This window comes from Drosophila elegans, unplaced genomic scaffold (assembly GCF_018152505.1).
Source record: "Drosophila elegans isolate 14027-0461.03 unplaced genomic scaffold, ASM1815250v1 contig_183, whole genome shotgun sequence".
NCBI lineage: Eukaryota > Metazoa > Arthropoda > Insecta > Diptera > Drosophilidae > Drosophila > Drosophila elegans.
Window position 1 is genome coordinate 970,910 of NW_024545550.1, and position 22,186 is coordinate 993,095.

General features: G+C 31.9%; 3 protein-coding genes across 3 annotated transcripts in view; all 3 read right to left on the reverse strand.

Moving 5' to 3' along the window:
- The window catches only part of LOC108140328 (potassium channel subfamily T member 2), a 124,049-nt gene that overhangs the window by 92,288 nt on the left and 9,575 nt on the right, over window positions 1-22,186 (reverse strand). Inside the window, exon 2 of the mRNA XM_041707764.1 lies at window positions 20,661-21,383. Coding sequence (XP_041563698.1) covers window positions 20,661-20,740 — 80 coding nt within the window. The 5' untranslated portion in view covers window positions 20,741-21,383. The remainder of the gene's footprint in view (window positions 1-20,660; window positions 21,384-22,186) is intronic.
- Window positions 967-16,950, reverse strand: LOC108138414. The gene is made up of 2 exons (XM_041707337.1): window positions 16,636-16,950; window positions 967-1,443 (listed from the first exon to the last, which is right to left on the reverse strand). The coding sequence occupies exons 1-2, from the start codon at window positions 16,948-16,950 to the stop codon at window positions 967-969; spliced, it is 792 nt and encodes a 263-aa protein (XP_041563271.1).
- LOC121466821 lies at window positions 19,315-19,676 on the reverse strand. Its single transcript, XM_041707338.1, has 2 exons — window positions 19,653-19,676; window positions 19,315-19,563 (listed from the first exon to the last, which is right to left on the reverse strand). The coding sequence occupies exons 1-2, from the start codon at window positions 19,674-19,676 to the stop codon at window positions 19,315-19,317; spliced, it is 273 nt and encodes a 90-aa protein (XP_041563272.1).

The window sequence follows — 22,186 nt, forward strand, 5'->3', positions numbered from 1 at the left end:
TAAATATACCTTTAAGGCTGCAGTAGTTACAAATATTTTAAAAAATTGTTTTTGGCAGAGAAAATAATTTCATTTTCAAATAAAATTAAGTTTTTCTTACAATTTAACATCTGTGCCAATGAACCCCAAATTCCTTTTGGAATACTTAAAGATTGGATACAAGCCACGTGTCGTTAATAAATAGTTCCGTAATCTATTTAAAGCACATTGAAAAGACATTGAAGACAATGTAGTTAATGCGGACATTTTTGCACTTTCTTAACATTTCTATAACAAAAAGCGTTGCAAGTTGAATGCCAAGAGATGGAGGAACATTCGGAATCATTGACACCATTTCCTCATATTTCAGATAGTAAGCCTTACCCTCAATATTGTTAAGAAAGTTGCAGCATGAAAGTACTCCACATATTCGTAGTCACAATTTCTCTTTAGAGAATATGGGATTAACTGCATGTTGTCCTTAAAAAAATAACAATGGATATTCTATATGTAAAATTGAATGCAACGGATGTTTGCACTCTTTTGCTACCACAGACAGACAGCGAAAAGAAGAAACCACCATTAAAAGCCATAGAGCCATATATGGTTTAATGATTTTATTTCCTCGACCACAATTCGACTGATGAGCTATTAATTGACCACAACCCAATCGTTCAGGTGGAAGATTACTTTATATGGCAAACGGGAAAAAAACAGCTATGGGCCAGACATATGTATGTTTTTTGTAATTTGTAATAAGTTTAAAAATGTATTCATGAAAAAATCGAGTATTCGTTTTACATTTGATAGTTTCCCCCGTTTCTAAAGACAGAACGTGTATTAATTTCTTGTGTAAATCCATTGGGCAATGTTGGCTCAGGCGTTATGAAAGCAAAATCAAACATAAATAGCTGACAAAGGAATTTCAAGAGTAATTTTATTCAAAATCTGAACAAGTTCAAAAACATCCAACTAAAAAAAGTAATTTTACTTTATACGAACTACATTATATATCCAGAGCATCTCCATTACAAAGGGGGCTCGGCTTTCATGCACCCTGACTCGCATGGTGATCTGATATCTTCCAGGTGGGTGAAAAGTGGGCAACATGGCCACAGATCCCTCATTCTTGAGAAAATATACTCCCGGCTTTATAGGACAGCTAAAAAAGGTACCATTCACGATTAGTCGCTTGTACACAGAGCCGAAAACGCGATTCATCAGGGGATTTGTGAGAAACTGACAGCCATCCAAGTTGTCCACCCTGTACATCACTCTTTTCGTTTTCAGGACCCTCACAGCTACATCGATGGTAAAGGTTGATACCAGTTTCACCACACGAAATGTATAGATATCCACTTTGTCGGGAACTTTTCGGAAATACTCCACAAAGTTGTGATCACAACTGGTCAACAGAGATTCCATGATGAACTTGGAACCTCCCCTTCGAAAAACCGGCGGTTGCTGTGTTATATTCACAAAATAAGTATGTTTTTGGGAAATTTGCGTTATAACTACCCCTTGATCCGCAGCTGACACGACTGCACCAATCCACAGGAAAAGCAACCAACATGCACCAAAACTAAAAAACATTTTTAGACTAGAGTAGCTACAACTAATGCATTCGGCCTTTAATTTTATTGGGGTTGAAAAGGGATTCAGTAATGCCATAGGTTTCACCGAAATGTTCAGTGTGCATGGTTCTGTATCCCAAGATTTCGGTCACCAAAAACACAGGTACTTTTCCCTATACCTAAAAAATAGCCTTTGTATACACATAGATAGGATAAACCTAAAAAATAGCCTTTGTATACACATAGATAGGATAACGGAATTTCTGATTTTAACTAGAAACTATCCTGACGGCTGAGAGGCAGAGAAAGAGAGAAAGTCTCTCTTAGAAACATTTGACTAGCTCAACTAGATACTAAATTATTTTATAACATGTATATTAATAATTTCAAATCAGAGCGCCTTAAATTAAAAGACCGTAATTATATATTATATTTATTAATTATATATTTTAATTATATATTATAATAATATTATTCTTAAACAATTTAAACTATCTAAATAAAAATTTAAAATATATATTATTCATAAAAATTAACTGACGATTTTAAATTTTTATCATATTCTTACATAGTTAAAATTATTAAGAAAAAATGTTGTTTGTTATTTATCATATTTTTAAATCAACTCCAGCGCTCAACCGGTACAAATACAGCGCCTGCGCTATCGGATTAAATGTTATGTAATGTAAAACAAAAATTCTAGGCTGTTACTTAACATATTTTAAAATCAGATCCTGATCTCAACAGAATCAAAAACAGTTTCAGCGGTTAACCTGTTCAAACGACTATTTTACATTCCAGAATTTTACATTAGTTCACTATTTCGCCGCCAGGGGGCGACAATGAGAGTAAGGATATATGCAACCCGCCAAACGGCCAAAGCGCCATCTATGTCTCAGTATGCGCGGCTTAGCTCGTAAAGCGTCATCTAAGAGTCATTAATTTTGGGTTGTGTCTTGACTATATGAGGATCAATTTGACAGGATCCCTTTGAAAACTGTGATTACATATATCCTTACTCTCATTGTCGCCCCCTGGCGGCGAAATAGTGAACTAATGTAAAATTCTGGAATGTAAAATAGTCGTTTGAACAGGTTAACCGCTGAAACTGTTTTTGATTCTGTTGAGATCAGGATCTGATTTTAAAATATGTTAAGTAACAGCCTAGAATTTTTGTTTTACATTACATAACATTTAATCCGATAGCGCAGGCGCTGTATTTGTACCGGTTGAGCGCTGGAGTTGATTTAAAAATATGATAAATAACAAACAACATTTTTTCTTAATAATTTTAACTATGTAAGAATATGATAAAAATTTAAAATCGTCAGTTAATTTTTATGAATAATATATATTTTAAATTTTTATTTAGATAGTTTAAATTGTTTAAGAATAATATTATTATAATATATAATTAAAATATATAATTAATAAATATAATATATAATTACGGTCTTTTAATTTAAGGCGCTCTGATTTGAAATTATTAATATACATGTTATAAAATAATTTAGTATCTAGTTGAGCTAGTCAAATGTTTCTAAGAGAGACTTTTCTCTTTCTCTGCCTCTCAGCCGTCAGGATAGTTTCTAGTTAAAAATCAGAAATTCCGTTATCCTATCTATGTGTATACAAAGGCTATTTTTTAGGTTTATCCTATCTATGTGTATACAAAGGCTATTTTTTAGGTATAGGGAAAAGTACCTGTGTTTTTGGTGACCGAAATCTTGGGATACAGAACCATGCACACTGAACATTTCGGTGAAACCTATGGCATTACTGAATCCCTTTTCAACCCCAATAAAATTAAAGGCCGAATGCATTAGTTGTAGCTACTTAAAGCTGTAGTTGTATTAATTCATGGAACTACTGATTGTAAACCCATTTAATTAATAGTATGAGATCTCGACAAGATCTCCACCACCATATACTCTATGGTGCATCTACATACACACAACTATTCAGTCGCCATCACAGTTGTTTGAGAACCATGTACTTCTAGAAATTTTCCACCCTCACACACACAAGCAAACACGCACCCACAATCCCATATGTTTATCGAATATATACGAGTCTCCCCTACCCTATTCTCCAAACAGAGATAGTTAAAAAAGAGTCTTCGTTCAATTATATCAACCAGGTAAAAGTTAGTTCTTTGGATCTAAGGAACGAATAGACATCGTCGGTTTACTGCGTTCTGTTTAAAACTCTATTTTCGTTTTTAATTTTTGTGTGCTTAATAAAAAAGTATAAACAAAAAATATTAAGCAATGGCTTCAGTGCAGTGCGATATTTGTAATAACAAAATTAATCTGTCGGAGTTCGAAGTTCATTACGAGGAGTGCTCAAAACCTCGAAATGCTATTGCACCAAAAAATAAGATTAGTTGTGATTTATGTTCAATTGATGTAGATTGTGAAAAATTTAGTGATCATTATAAAATGTGTCTAGGACCAAAAAATGCTTTCAATGCGCTAATGCAAGCCCGGGCCAAAAATACAAAAAAGATAGATATCAACGAATATGATATTATTGACCAGCTACCATCTACTTCGAGTGCTGGAATTAAGCGAAGTAGAAATGATGAAAATTCCGCTCTTGAGAGTAATCCAAAAAGGATTAAATCTCAAATCGAAATTATCTGCGATCTATGTGGAGAAAGGTATCCCCAAACCGGAAAAATCAAACATTTAAAATCGGAAAAGCATAAGAATGCAATTGCTAGAAGAGTAACAGATGTTGAAATAATTCATCTGGCTTCAGATACAGAATTCCCAATCAAATCCTATAGGGTTCAATCAACCAGCACATCCAATTTTATTGATATAAAAGAATTCTATAATCAATGTCAAAATAATATTAAACAAATTCTTACTAGATGGCTAGAGGAATACATATCAATAAAATTCAGTTTACAAGTATATGGACTATATGTAAAATACACAGAGGAGGGAGAGTGTATTGAAACCTTTAAACATTTTGGAACGGCCTACATATCTGTGTATGATGTTGATAACTTACCTACTAGAATTGATGAAGGTATCGATTATTTATCAAATGCTAGTAGTGAGTTCCAGGAAAGAGATTCTGGATGGGCAATAAAAGCATTTAAATATTTTGATATTACAATAATAAAACTGGAGCACATTCCTGTAAGAGGATATATTTCAGCACCTCCTACTATTAAGGCTAAGAACGCTTTAATTAATGTTAAAAACAATGATAATTATTGTTTTAAGTGGAGTATACTAGCTTCTATAGCTTATAAAAGTCATTCTTTGGAAACATTTTCTAACCCCAGACAACGGAGGTTTGCTAGAGAACAATTACAACTCCCCATAAAATATATAAATGTTAACATTTCACAAGAAAAAATAAAGTACAAACAAGTGGAACTTAATTTTTCAGGAATAGAGTTTCCTATTACGAAAAAGGGGATAAAAAAATTTGAGAAATTGAACCCCAACTTTAGTGTTAACGTATACGAACACGATTCTAAAGGAACACAAATTGTTGGACCAGTAGTAAGAACTGATTTTAAGGGGAGACCATCCCATATCAATTTGCTGGCAATTTCAAACAACAATTTGATGCATTATGCTTATATAACCTGTATGAGAACACTATGCTACTCACAGCATTCAAAATCTAGAACCCCTGCCTATTTTTGTGAAAACTGTTTACAGTTTATAACGTCAACAAATTCTACACATGATACCAAGGAATGCGGTAAAGTGGCTGCGGAATATCCAAAGCCGAATACCATAACAAAATTTAAAAATTTTTATAAAAAACTATCACCACCGGTAGTTATATATGCAGACATTGAAGCGGTATTAAAAAAAATTCACACAACCCAAAACGATCCATCAATTTCATCTACAACGACATCTCAAGAGCATATTGCTTGCGCTGTATCATTTTTTGTGGTACATAAATATAACCCAAGTCTTAATAGACAATGGACCTATGAAGGTAAAAACAATATTACAATCTAAAGTGATTTAATATTAATAAATATATTTTCTTTTAAAGGAGATGATTGCATTAAAAAGTTTTGTCAAGCACTCAAGGATACTACCAAGGGCTTATACCACAAATATTGGACCACCCAAACAAGGCTCCAAGATGAATGCGAACCGATCTCCGTCGACAACGATAATTGCTGTGCCTGTGAGTTACCGATACGGGATAACGCAGAAATGTTTTATGATCAATTCTCTGGTAGTCATATAGGCTATATCCATAAAAATTGTAAAGTAGATTATAAGTTAACTGAAGCGTTTTTCCCAGTAGTTTTTCATAACCTTTCTAGGTATGACATTCATTTATTTATTAAGGAATTAGGAAATAATTTAAAACCGATTCCTTGTAATAAGGAATTATATATTGCTTTGACCCAAACTATTAGATTTGATGAAAAAGATTATTACAAAATTCAATTCATAGATTCCAACAGGTTTTTAAATTCTAGTCTAGAAAAACTAGCTAGCTACATGGATGAATCTAATTTTAAACTTTTAAAAACTAAATTTCAAGGGGAGAAATTTAATCAAATGAGACAAAAAGGGGTATTCCCATATGACTTTTTAGATAGTTTTGAAAAAATGGAAGAAAAAAATCTCCCGCCAATTGAATATTTCTATAATTCCCTAACAGACCAACCTTGTTCTTTTGAGGCTTACCAATTTGCTCAAAAGGTTTGGTCAACCTTTAATTGTAAGAGTATTAGGGATTATTTAAAATTGTATTTAGAAAGTGATGTTATGATTTTAGCAGATGTTTTTGAGAATTTTAGAATAATATGCCTACAAATATATAAGCTTGACCCAGTTAATTATGTAACAGCTCCATCAATTTCCTGGGATGCTATGTTAAAGTTCACGCGAACCGAATTAACTTTAATAAGCAATCCTGATATGTACAATTTTATTAAAAGATCTATACGAGGGGGATTGACTCAATGCACCCAAAGAATTTCGTGTGCTAATAATAAGTACATGAAAGATTTTGATAGTAACAAACCTGTTAACTTTTTAGCTTACATAGATGCTAATAATTTATATGGATGGGCTATGAGTCAACCTCTTCCTATATCAGAATTTAAATTTTTGAATAATCTGGAAATTAATCAATTCGATATTAAAAATATATCAACAGAAGGGGATTACGGATTTATGTTAGAAGTAGACCTTGAATACCCTACTGAAATTCATGATGCTCATAATTCGCTGCCTTTTTGTCCTGAAAGTAAAATACCTCCAGACTCCAAAATATCAAAATTAATTGCAGACTTATGTAATAAAGAAAATTATATTATTCATTTAAAATATCTGCAACTTTGTATTCAACATGGACTTAAAATAAAAAAAATTCACAGAATACTAAAATTTAGACAATCTTGTTGGTTAAAACCCTATATAGATTTAAATACAAAACATAGAAAATTAGCTAAAAATGAATTTGAAAAAAATTTCTATAAATTAATGAATAATGCTATATACGGAAAAACTATGGAAAACGTTGAAAAGAGACGAGATATAGCTCTAGTTTCCCATTACCATTCAAAACAGAACTCTCCTGGATTTAGACAACGAATAGCTAGTCACAATTTTCACAGTGTAGCACTTTTTGGACCCAATTTAGCTGCAATAGAAGCCACAAAATCTCGCATACGTTATGATAAACCCATATATATTGGTTCAAGTGTTTTAGAACTTTCTAAATGGTTAATGTATGATTATTTCTACAATTTTCTATCGATTAAGTGTCCTTCATCAAAAGTTATTTATATGGATACTGATTCCTTTATATTGTCAACGCAAGAAGATTTTTATAAATTAATCAAAGAAAATCTGAATCGGTTTGATACTTCAAACTTTAAACAAAATAACATCTATAATATACCTCAAGTTAATAATAAAGAATTGGGTTTAATGAAGGATGAAAATGCAGGTCAAATAATGAAGTCTTTCGCAGGGTTAAAGGCTAAAGCCTACTCGCTCTTAGTTGTAAAGGAACCTAATCAAAATTCAGATCAAAGTCCTTATGATTGTATTAAAAAGATAAAGGGAGTTCAAAAATCGGTTGTAAATAAATTATCACATACTAATTATATAGAATGTATTAAACAAAAGAAAACTTTTTATGGTGAACAACGAGTTATTAGAAGTCGATCTCATAACCTTTATACTGAGATTGTTAACAAAATAAGTCTTAATTATAAGGATGATAAAAGATTTATATTATCCGATAATATACATACGCTAGCTTACGGTCATTTTAAAATTAGAAATATTTTAGATGAGAATTAAGATTAATCAAAATGTATTTAAAATATATTAATGTATACATTGTAAATTTGTAATATATATATATATATATATAAATATAAATAAATAAATAAATTATTATTTAAAAGAAATAATTTTGTGTATGTGTTTCTATTCCATCTTATTATTTCAGCAGATTTTGTTTATCGATCCATGAAGCGTGGCTTTCATCAAAACCAAACCACTTAACTTTAAGTTGATTCTTTCGTTTCTTTAAAATTTTCTCTACTAAAAATGCATTAGGGTCTTTTACTCGTTGAAGTTCCGGTTCATAAAATGATCCATTAATAGGTTCACTCTTATAATCCTCCAAGTCATATGTTACAGGATAAGTTGCCTTTACTTTTATTATTTTGAATACCTCAGCCGTAAAATTGGGTTCGTATCCTTTCATAAATACACCCTTATATTTACTTATTCGAACGTAATCCCCCACTGAAAATTTGTGTTGTGGAAATATCTTGGGCATATTATAAACTGATTTTAATATGAATTCTTCATTTTTAGGGCATACATCCACAGGATTCATTTTTATTGTTCTGTGGTATGAATTATTATATTCATACACAAGATCTTTGATTTTGTGTATCCATATATATTTTCCCTGCATACTAAACATTTTCCACATTTTATTTTTTAATGTTCTATTAAATCGTTCACATATAGAAGCCTTTAAATGTGTGTAGGTATGATAATGATTTATTTGTTTTTGTCTCATCAAATTTTCAAATGTAGAATTAAAAAATTCTTTTCCTTGATCTGATTGAATATTTTTTGGCGTAGTTTTAGCTGTTTTGAATATAGTTTTCATTGCTTCAACTACATCCTGTGCAGACTTTGATTTAACTGCGATGGCATAAGCGTATTTTGAGAACGTATCAATAACAGTAAGTAAATACTTATATCCACCATTTTCTTTACTAAAAGGAATCATTTCAACTAAATCAATTTGCCAGGTATCATTTATCCCTTTTTGTACAAATTTACGACGGGTAAAGTTTTTTCGAGCTTGTTTATGAATTTCATTAACAACTTGCTGTTTACTCATTTCTTTATTTTTTATTAGGTGATGATGAACGTTTAGATATTAGTGATTGCTTATATACAAGTACATCGTTTTTTATTTCTTTACGCATCTTTTTTGAAATTTCAAAACACAATCGTGTTAAATCTATTTTAACATTTTTATCGTAAGATCCCTCCAAATCAGATAATTGAACATCATACTTTTGTAATGAAACACACTTTGGAATAATGTGATTATAATAAAGATATATAACTTGTTGACTTAATATTGAATTCCAACATAAAAATGTAGTAAAAAATATACCTAATCTCAGTAAGGATCTCCAGGACTCACTATCAAATTCAATTTTGTTACCGTACTGGTTTATTACTATAACATACTGCTTATCAGATTTCCGAAATCTAAAGTTACATTTAATAGTAGACATGATTGGGTGATCAATAATTGTATCGGGCATTAAGAAATCGTATTGATCAAGTTTTAGTTGAATATACTCCTTGTATGTAAGAAGTTGCATCCATTGATCTTTTTCAAATCCAACGAAATTATTTTTACTTTGTTGCATCCAGATCATTGGTACGAATTTTCGTGATGTTGACAGCCCGCATTTCAACTTTAAATTTTGTACAACATAGTACTCGAACCCGAAAATGACTTCATGATCCTGATTCTTTCGGGGTTTTTTATTGCTTTTAACTTGACACATGTCCATTGTGGTTGAGCTCTATTTTAAAACTGTTAGTTTGAATCAATCCGACCGCTATATAAAGGGAAGTGTTCAGACAGTTCTACACTCAGTTGATTAAAAATACTCATCCCACCATGAACACCGTAGATCGAAGTTCAAGCGTAATAGTTGATTTCCAATATTTACTCGGAAACAACAAACAAATTTTTGTAAAGGAACTTGCATTCATGCAAGCCGGAACAGTGATTCCTAATTTTTTTCATTTCCAACCACCATTTAATATAAAGGAATTGGATAATGAAACAATTAAACAGCAACACTTAAATCGACAGAATATTAATGGATTGGATTGGTCAGCTGGAGATGTACCATATACCTGTTTAGAAGAAATACTCACTCCCCTAAATAAGTATAGTTCAGTTATTGTCCGTGGTGAAATTAAAAAACATTTTCTATCTAAGTATTTATCAACTACAATTGTTGATATTGATATTGGAAAAAGCTTAACTCAACTACCTAATTTTTTCACCAATTGTAAAATACACAAGAAAAAGTTACCACTTCGATGTTCATTAAATAATCTGTTTAAGCTTTTTGTAATCTTAGAACATTCCAACTATGAAGTATATTGTAATGCTAACATATATGTTTAACCATCAGTAATAAAATTATCACTGAACTAAGAGGCTGTCTTTATCAATGGATTCCTTCAAGGGCCTGTTTGGGAATGACCCCCGCAAAAAGGGTTATACTCAACTCATTTATTGTAATTATTGTGGGTCTGATTCTCATTTCGAAAAGAACTGCGCTAAAAAACGTGATCAGGAAAAATCTAAATAAACACATATTGTAATTCAAGGATAATTTTTATGAAAATAAAAATGTTCACTCAATTTATACATCCCTTCACAATGTTAATTTGTGGCCCTTCAGGATCTGGAAAAACAACCTTTCTCGAAAATCTAATAAACAAAAAGAATGATTTGCTAAATGTTTCAGTAGATCGAATTATTTGGTGTTATGGAGAGGAGAGTGCTAAACCTAATTTTAATAACGTAGAATATCATAAAGGAGTTCCCGAAATAATTGAAAATGAGAATAAGGAACCTATTCTTTTAATATTGGATGACTTAATGATGGGGGCATTTAATAAAAGTGTATGTGAACTGTTTACGAAAGGATCACATCATAGAAATTTATCAGTAGTAGTCGTAACTCAAAATATATTTCATAAATCATCGCATACCAGAGATATCTCACTAAACACAAAATACATAGTTGTTTTTAAAAATCCTCGTGATAAACTTCAATTTCAATGTTTAGCCAGACAAATTTATCCAGAAAACCCGTCAGAACTTTTCAGAATATATAAAGAAGTAACAGAGCAACCTCATGGATATTTACTAATTGATCTCACCCAAGGAATCAACGATCTCTTAAGATTTAGAACTGACATTTTTAATTTAAAATTTACAGTGTGTTATTCAGATGAAAATGGTTTACAAAAAGAACCTAAATCGCTTGAAAGCGAACAAACATTTATTGTATGTACTCAAAAAGGCTAACAACAAACTACGTAAGGCAATTATAAGTAATAGTGATAGTGAGTTGGTAAAAACATTAGTAGAGATCGTATTAAACACATTACACGGAAATCATAAGCTTACGAAAAACCATTTAACTGCACTCAAAAAGTATAAAAAAGTATTACGATATTTATCCTGTCCAAAGCGTTCTTTAAATTCTAAGAGAAAAGTTCTAATTCAAAAAGGTGGTTTCTTGCCAATTCTAATAAATTCATTGCTTTCTGGAATTTTTGGAAAAATTTTGAATCATGTTTAAAAATAAACATAATTTAAACAAAGTAATTTTAATGAACCCCATCACTTATCAGAAATTGGTTAACGAAAATAGAGGTAATGAATTAATAAGTTTAAAATTTTTACCAATTTTAAACGATCAGCGAATAAGTGATTTCGATAAATGGATAAAAATTCGCCAAGAATTGTCTTATTACCAAAATAAAAAACGAAATAAATCATGGCATGGACAAAATGATCAAAAGACACCTCTTACATTAACTAGACCTAATGAGTCCCAAACAATTGATTGGATTGATGAAAAACCTAGTTCTTCGGGGACTAAATTTAAATTTGATGAATCACTTCCAAAAAAGGTTGAACTTCCTGACTTACCATCTGAAAGCGAAGATGAAGATTTTAAGTCGAATAGAAAAAATACTTTATTGGATAACAAACGAAAAATAAGTGAAACTTCCTTTTTAGATACTAATGAAAATGTTAAGAAGATGGCAGTGACAAAAGTGAAGCTTAATGATAAACAACGCAAATTAAGAGTAAATTTAAAAAAAATTAAAGCGGGAACATCTCCATTTCAAAATCTAAGATATGTAACAGGACGTGAAAAATTAAGTAGATCGGTTAGAACTAGAAATCCAGTACAAATAGGAAAAAACAAACTTAATTGGACTTCATACCAATAATTGCCATATTTAATTCTAAAATGGGTTATTTACATGAGTTTTATATCACCTTACTCAGTAATGATTCACTAAATGTATTTCCTGATAATGTTAAATGTGCATTTACTAATATTGTAAATATTCCTGAAGATATGAATGATGATTGGGAAGTTGGAATTACAGACATTTATCTAAATAATTATATCAAACATGTATCAGATAAAGAAATAAATACTTCTAAAGATATAGAAAACCCCGAAGCAGAATTTATAAGTTTAGTAAATGCTGAAACATTTAGATATACTAATGTACCCATTGAATCAAAAACACCTGAACTTGGATTAATTTTTATTTACACCGATATAATCAAACCGAGAATTGTTGGGAGTAAAAGACCCCGTTGTCTTCGTGTTTTACATTATAATGGAAAAGGAAAAAATATTCAGTTCAAAAATATTGAATATTACCCGTTAGACATCTGGTCACCAAACGAGATCTCAATTTTAATTACAGATTCAAATGGATATAAGGTACCGTTTGAAACATCGGTAGTCCCAATATTTACTACTCTTCACTTTAGAAGAAGGAAAAGATTTATACTATAAATAATACTTGCTCTATTATAAGTAACTCAGAATAAAAATAGTCACCATGGTGAAATCTTATCATCAATATTATTTAAATCAGTCTGGTGGAGGATTAAGTAATATAGGAAGTCTTTATATATCACCTCGAATAGTTCAACAAGGGCGAGGAATCGGGAACTTTTTTAGTGGTCTTTTTAACTACATAAAACCACTTTTTCTTTCGGGCTTAAATGCTATAAAAGATCAAGCCACTGAAACTGGAAAAGCTGTAATTAATGATCTCGGGAGAAAACCATTACGAAATATTGTTCAAGAACAAAGTAAAATTGCTTTACAAAATCTGTCAAATAAAGCAATTGATAAAATGACTCGCTTCCAAAATGGTAATGGAAAACGGAATAAAAAGCGTAGTGCAAGGAAAAAAAGACTTCATTCAACGTCCAAAACACATAGTAAACGTACCAAAACGCCGCAAAAAGAAAAAAAGTTATCAAGAAAATTAAATATAAGCGATATATTCTCTAAGACACAATGAGTAACCATATTGAATGTATGAAAAGTGAATTGGATTTGTTTGCTCCGCACCCTACACAAAGCTCTATTCTAAAAACTGAAGAAGTATCATACAATCCAATTGCATCATTAGACAGTGCTTCTTCAATCGAATTTGTTTGTTTGGGTAACGGTGAAACATATAGAGATTTATCAAGTGTTTATATACGTCTTGTAGTACAATTAAGAAAAAATGACAACAGTGCCATCGAAGGAAATACCGTGGGTGTAGTAAACAATATTCTACATTCCATTTTTCGAAGTTCTTCAGTTTATTTAAATAACATATTGGTATCACAGAGTGATAATAACTACCATTATAGAGCATATTTGCAGACAGTTTTAAATTACGGTAGTGATGCCTCTGAAAGTCACTTATCAGCTCAAGGTTATTATCCAAATTTTGGACGAATAACTGCGGGTCAATATGTTTATCCCACAACAAATGATACCCTAAAAAATATATTCAAAAATAGTAATAAGGTTGAACTATTTGGTAAAGTTCACGGAGATATTTTTAATCAACCTAAACTGCTCGTAAACAATGTTGATTTAAGGATTAATTTCAATATTGAGAAAACTGCATTTTATTTAATGGAAAATGAATCGGAATCAAATCTAAAGATATTAGAAGCTCAACTTTTCATGAATCATATAACTATCAACCCCAGCATACTATTAGCTCATCATCATGTATTACAAACCAAAAATGCTATATACCCATTTAACAAAGTCGAAGTAAAGTCTTTTACAATATACCCTGGAAACAATACTTTATCAATAGATAACGCAGTTATCGGTCAGCTACCAAATTTTTTAGCATTTTGTATGGTAAAAAACCGTTCATACTCAGGAAATCGTAGTTTGGATCCATTCGATTTCGAACATTTTAAAATTCAACGATTTAATCTTTTGGTAAATGGAGTTCAAGTTCCTTCTCAAGCCTTAGAGTTTGATTACTCGAGCGCTGAAAACGCACAAAGTGCAAGAGGTTATAATATGCTATTTAGAGGAACTGGAATAAAACATTACGATCGAGGACTGCAAATTACAAAGGAAATGTTTGATAAAAATAGTTTTATATTAGCCTTTGACTTAACTGCTGATCATTCAAACTCAACGGTTTGCTCGAATTTAATATCTCAAGGAACTATTAGGATTGAAGGTCGATTTTCAGTACCACTTGCTGAAGCAGTGACTTGTTTAGTTTATTGTGAATACGATTCAATGATAGATATTGATAAGAATCGAAATATCCGAGTTCTTCTTTAAATATGAATACATTACAAATACATAATTTACTGTCTAAGAATGCATATACAAAATCTATATTTAAAGGAGTTTTCCCATCAGATCAACTACCATCAACTATTTTAAAGTTTCCAGCGCTAATTATTGCAAACACTGATACTTCAACCCAACCAGGAACTCATTGGATTGCATTCCATTTCAAAAGTAATAGATCCGCAGAATTTTTTGATTCATATGGCCAATATCCTCAAAAAAAGAGTTCATTACATTTTTAAGAAAAAATTCGGTTAAATATTTGTTTAATAAACAGCAACTTCAAGGCTATTTTTCAAACACTTGTGGTCATTATTGTATACTATACGGTCTGTTTAAATGTAAAAAAAAATCATTGAAATGCTTCCTAAAAAATTTTAAGCGAAATGACTTTTTTTATAACGATAAGTTAATTCTGCAAATGTTTAAGAAATATTTTAAAAAATAAAAAGACAAGTAATTTTTAATTAAAATCAATTAAGATTATTTATTGTTTCGGATCTATACAGTCTCTGATTCAACTTATAATATTTTAACATAATATTAAGGGCTTCGTCTTGTAATATAGGGAGTCTATGACATTGGCATGTGTCTGGTCCAACCTCTGCATCATCATCACTCCAGGGACAAAGCTTGTAGTGAAATCCAAATTTTGAGTGAATTAACTCTTTTTCAGCCAAATCCTCCAGTGTAATGCGTAAATAATCCAGTCTAGTAACGTGCTCCTCGAAAATCATATCCTCGAACTGAATCAAAAACAACTGAATTTGTTTAGCCAGCATTTTTGTTTTGTTGGGTTTTAATATGATTTCACTCCTTTAGATTGAGAACCAGACTGATGTTTAAAAGAGAATCTTTGGGGTTTATATGAGGAAATTCTCACTATATACTTTATTTATTTAAAGACAAAAATTCAATGTTTACAGGACTGTATTTGTTCATATCTTTCCCCTTATATACAAGATGAGAAATACCATTCTCTTTTAATTTCTTAAAGGGTGTCTTAGTAGAAAACTTGTTTACATAATTTTTTGGTAGAAAAACCCATATATGCTCGTTGTCCTTGTCTGTTAAATAAAGAGCTATTTTATTTCCATATGGTGTTTTCTTTAGTTTACATCCAATGATTTTATATTCAAATCCAATACATAGATTTTCAATTTTTGTATAACCAATCAGAGGTTTTAACTCATTTAGGGTGGATATGAAGTCCTGAAGAATCAAGTTAATTATCATATTATATTATATAAACATTTAAACACACATACCATTTTGAATTGGGATTGTAGGAATTGATTATTTTCTGGTAAATACCGAATGTGTACTAATTTACTTACAGAATAATACATAGCCTTTTATACTCTCGAAGCCCTTATTTACAACGAAAATAGTATATAAATATATACTATATACAAATATATATATATTATGTACAATAGTATATAAATATATACAATATACAAATATATATTATGGACAAAAGTATATAAACACATATATTCAAAATTTCAATTCAAAATCATATTTAAAGGTCATGTTCATCTGATATTCCTCAGTTCATTATAGAATCGGAATGGAAGCGTTTATTTGTGAGTTGTGTGTTTATCCGAAAACCTTTTCTACTCGTAATGGTTTAAAACACCATACCTTGAAAATACACAACTTCAGCTATCCAAAATCGAAATCGTGTTATTATCAATGTGGTTTTTGTCCTGAAATAACAAAATTCTGGCTGCGACACAATTTGTATATGCATACACTACTGAAGCATAACTTCCATCTTAAAGAAAACATCAAATTTATGTACGAACATTTTAATGAACCGAACATAACTACATTAAAACATCAAAACAATGTTAAGTTCGATGTATTTCCAGCTATCCAAAATGAATAAAAAAAATTTTAAAATATTGATTTTTTAATATTCTGTTTATTTTTCTTATTGGTTGCAAGGTTCCTGTTAAATTCGAAGTATTCCAAGATATTTAAAATAAATAAAAAGATTTTTTAAATATTGACTTTTTAATGATTTATTTATTTATTTTATTGTTTACAAAGTTCTTGATTCCAACTATCATTAAGTAAATCTAAATAAGGATTTGGGTCAGCATCTTCCACTCCATCAAATACGCTGTCATCGTCAGGGAAGTCCGGTATGGTTTCCACCTCTATTGGTTGTCCAAAGGCTGTAAGCATCCAGGCGAACGATTCTTCTTCCACATTCCGTCGTAATTGGGAGTCCAAATACTCCTGGGAGCTCATACCGATTGGATTTTCATCCAATTCTAAGTTTTGCAGGTCCTCAGGAATTTCTTGGGTTGATGTAATAGCTGGATAAAATGAGCGCTGAATATTCATATCAAGATCGGCAGCTGCATCAACATCGTGAACTAACTTCTCAGTGATGTCATCAACGAAGATCACGGAAGTATTTGATGTGTTCATGTTTACAAATTGTGTTTACAAATTGAAATGAATATTGTAACCATGGATGCACCACATTTTATATCCAAAAATCCAGAGTATCGACTTATTTAAAGATGTAGTTCGATTGGTTAACGGTAGTGCGTGTTTGCTTGTGTGTGTGAGGGTGGAAAATTTCTAGAAGTACATGGTTCTCAAACAACTGTGATGGCGACTGAATAGTTGTGTGTATGTAGATGCACCATAGAGTATATGGTGGTGGAGATCTTGTCGAGATCTCATACTATTAATTAAATGGGTTTACAATCAGTAGTTCCATGAATTAATACAACTACAGCTTTAAGTAGCTACAACTAATGCATTCGGCCTTTAATTTTATTGGGGTTGAAAAGGGATTCAGTAATGCCATAGGTTTCACCGAAATGTTCAGTGTGCATGGTTCTGTATCCCAAGATTTCGGTCACCAAAAACACAGGTACTTTTCCCTATACCTAAAAAATAGCCTTTGTATACACATAGATAGGATAAACCTAAAAAATAGCCTTTGTATACACATAGATAGGATAACGGAATTTCTGATTTTAACTAGAAACTATCCTGACGGCTGAGAGGCAGAGAAAGAGAGAAAGTCTCTCTTAGAAACATTTGACTAGCTCAACTAGATACTAAATTATTTTATAACATGTATATTAATAATTTCAAATCAGAGCGCCTTAAATTAAAAGACCGTAATTATATATTATATTTATTAATTATATATTTTAATTATATATTATAATAATATTATTCTTAAACAATTTAAACTATCTAAATAAAAATTTAAAATATATATTATTCATAAAAATTAACTGACGATTTTAAATTTTTATCATATTCTTACATAGTTAAAATTATTAAGAAAAAATGTTGTTTGTTATTTATCATATTTTTAAATCAACTCCAGCGCTCAACCGGTACAAATACAGCGCCTGCGCTATCGGATTAAATGTTATGTAATGTAAAACAAAAATTCTAGGCTGTTACTTAACATATTTTAAAATCAGATCCTGATCTCAACAGAATCAAAAAACAGTTTCAGCGGTTAACCTGTTCAAACGACTATTTTACATTCCAGAATTTTACATTAGTTCACTATTTCGCCGCCAGGGGGCGACAATGAGAGTAAGGATATATGTAATCACAGTTTTCAAAGGGATCCTGTCAAATTGATCCTCATATAGTCAAGACACAACCCAAAATTAATGACTCTTAGATGACGCTTTACGAGCTAAGCCGCGCATACTGAGACATAGATGGCGCTTTGGCCGTTTGGCGGGTTGCATATATCCTTACTCTCATTGTCGCCCCCTGGCGGCGAAATAGTGAACTAATGTAAAATTCTGGAATGTAAAATAGTCGTTTGAACAGGTTAACCGCTGAAACTGTTTTTGATTCTGTTGAGATCAGGATCTGATTTTAAAATATGTTAAGTAACAGCCTAGAATTTTTGTTTTACATTACATAACATTTAATCCGATAGCGCAGGCGCTGTATTTGTACCGGTTGAGCGCTGGAGTTGATTTAAAAATATGATAAATAACAAACAACATTTTTCTTAATAATTTTAACTATGTAAGAATATGATAAAAATTTAAAATCGTCAGTTAATTTTTATGAATAATATATATTTTAAATTTTTATTTAGATAGTTTAAATTGTTTAAGAATAATATTATTATAATATATAATTAAAATATATAATTAATAAATATAATATATAATTACGGTCTTTTAATTTAAGGCGCTCTGATTTGAAATTATTAATATACATGTTATAAAATAATTTAGTATCTAGTTGAGCTAGTCAAATGTTTCTAAGAGAGACTTTTCTCTTTCTCTGCCTCTCAGCCGTCAGGATAGTTTCTAGTTAAAATCAGAAATTCCGTTATCCTATCTATGTGTATACAAAGGCTATTTTTTAGGTTTATCCTATCTATGTGTATACAAAGGCTATTTTTTAGGTATAGGGAAAAGTACCTGTGTTTTTGGTGACCGAAATCTTGGGATACAGAACCATGCACACTGAACATTTCGGTGAAACCTATGGCATTACTGAATCCCTTTTCAACCCCAATAAAATTAAAGGCCGAATGCATTAGTTGTAGCTACTGACTAGTCAAACAAACCATTTTCCCCATTGATTTGGTCTTCAGCTTATTAATGACCTATTAATTGTGACATTTAAGCGGATAGTTTAATGAGCAACATGGGTAAAATATTTTTATCAATCAGAGATTACATACGTCATTAGTTTTTCAAGCATTATAAAGTAATATTACATTTCCAGATTGATCAAATCCTTTTTTATACACATTAATTGACATTTGGTATTTGGGTTGAATCATATTTATATACGCATAACACGATATCTCCAGATTAGCTTTGCCGTAATAGATACTTCCTTCTCTGTTTTTATGTCGATAATCAAACGAAAATTTCCTGGTGGATGAAATAAAGGCAGTACTACTTCCTTGGAATTATTTTTTAGGTAGTACACGCTTGGCTTGGTGGGACACTTAATAACAGTGAGATTACCTACAAATTCTTCGTACAAAGCCGAGTAAAGATTAGAGTGCAAGCGTAATTCACTTCCATTCTTAAAATCACGGCTTTTAGTAATAGACCCTGGAAATATTTGTAATTTTATACATTTCTTAAGGTGATTTAATTTAAAATGCCACACACCTTTTCTTTCGCATTGATTCCCATTGGAATCAAGCAAAGAATCATACAAAATAAGGTAGTAATGTACTGGGCAATCATTGAACTATAACTAAATTATAAAAAATCATATAAATTATAAATTATAAAAAACTCATAACGATTATCGTAATCGTTTAAGTGCTTTAAAGCTAGAATATGGGCATATATATGGTTTTCGTTGTTAGGGTTAAAGCAAACAATAGCTAAATCAAATTATTCGCGTCCCTTCCCTTGCAATAGAAGTGAATCCACTTTGGTTTTTTGTAATTTTCCTCGCACTGAATTGGCACTCAAACAAAACGGCAAGAGCTGCGGATATTGATTGGTTTTAGGAGTTCTTCTTTTTCGACAGGTTTTCATATGAGATAGCAGATTTTTTGTTTGAAACAATGGCTTTGGGGAATAGGTAACAGGTTAAAAAAAAAAAAAACCAATAGTGCAGCGCATGTTTGCACTGTTCATGAAACTAAAACAATTTTCTTTCAGTTTCCAGAATCGAATTACTTTTTTAAACCAATTTTTGTTCAACAAATTTTAAGAAGCTATGCACACGCTTCCTTATATTCATGGCAAAAAGTTAATCAAACTGTTACTATTTTAGTCATCAGTAATGGACAGTTATTAGAAATCCTTACATTTTACTTATTGAACCAACTAATTTATCGACCTTTTCAAGTATTCCCCCACGTTCAGTGTCAACCGTTTGTCCATTTTCTTAGACTGCGATTAGCTTAACGAGCTTTAAACCTTCGCATGAACAATTCAGAAGACAGGAAATTGGTGCTATACCCACCGTAGTAGAAAATCGATTAATCGATCGCCAGCTAAGCAACATAAAGTATAGGGCAAATCATTTGGCCAATTGCAGTTGGCGAGTGTAATTAAGAATTTATTTTTGTCCGGGTGAGAAAATTGCTGACCCGGTACGGTAACTGCTGTATGGACAACGGAGCGTATGCGTAATGACGTGTAATGGACAAATTCACTTACCTTTCGCCATCATCGTTAAATGAGAAATCGCCGAGTAGTAGATCTCGAAAACGATATCGTGGTTGTATAAGGCGCGACATGTTGTTGCTGTTGTTATTGCTGTTGATATTGTTGCTGTTACTGTTGATGTTGCTGTTGTTGATGTTGTTGCTGCTGCTGTTGCTGTTGATGTTGCTGCTATTGTTTATGTTGCTGCTGCTGTTGCTGTTGCTGATGTTTGTGGTCGTTATGGTGGGCACTCGTAACTCGGTGATGGTTTGTGCCAATGGCTCGTCGGCCCCTTCACTTATTCGAATATCACTAAAGTCCGTCACATTAATTAAACACTCGTCGGCAGCTGCCGCCGCACAGCCCCGCCGCCCCAGCTGCTCCTTGTCCTTATCCTTGTCCTTGCCCTGCTCGTGGAGATGCCTTCGTCCTGTGACGAACTCATCGTCGCGCGGCGCACTTGTGCCCGTCAGCAGGTAGCCGCCAGTGGCCCGATTGGGCCGCGGCGAACGTAGGCGCGTCCACAGATTGGCGAGTGTCCTTCTGGTCGAACAATGCCCTTACCTTTCCCACCCCGTCCACCTCGTCCGCCTCTTCAGCCTGGTCGAGGACCCTCCGCGGAGTCCGGCACTGACGGTTCTTTAATTAAACCGATGGCACCGCTCAATTTATTAGCATTACAACGCCCTCGCGACAGGTGCGTGCAGGTGTATCGATCTCGGTTTGAACATGGCTCTGAAAGTATGCACACAAAACGGAAATACAGGAAATCAATAAATAATGGACAATAAAAGTATCCAACATTTATATGACTTAAATGTTATACTTATAAATTGGTAAATTGGGTTCTATTTTTAAGGTGACTGAAAGTTTGCTACGATAGAAAGATTTATCTATTTAAGCAAACGATAAAATATCGTATATTTTTCACAGCATACTTTTAGGCAGGTGATTTTAAGCTTTTTGTTTTTTGTATTAAAAATGTATATATTTCAACAATAAATTGGGTTACTGCTACAGCAGCTTGAGCAGGCTGTGATTGATTTCAAGCCTGTGGTGTTAAACATACAATTAAATTTAATTTAATTTCGTTTCAGATTTTAAAACACCGCAAATTTTATTTCCTTTCAAAGTGGTTCGATTTATCTTCAAACATTGATAAGAAAAAAAGCAAGTAATTTCTATCATACATTTTACGAACTGACCGCCTTGGTTTTTCATTTTTAAAACCTCTTCAGCTTGGCCCATAAATCCCGGCTGTCCGCAATCCAATTCACGTCAAATTGCAACAAATTCAATTCAAACAACACGCGCAAACAAGCTCGTCCTTGGGACGAGCAAACAAACAAACAGATAGGCAAACAGACAGTTAGACATATGAGTGAGAAAGGTACCAAGCTAGCCAAAGCCATAGCAACAGTGTACTAAAGTCTATATAGATGCTGATGCTTCAGGAATACAAGCAGCCGAATCAAATCATCGCACAGACAGAAATAAAAACACACTGGGCACAGATTGGCGGCACTTGAAGGCACTTG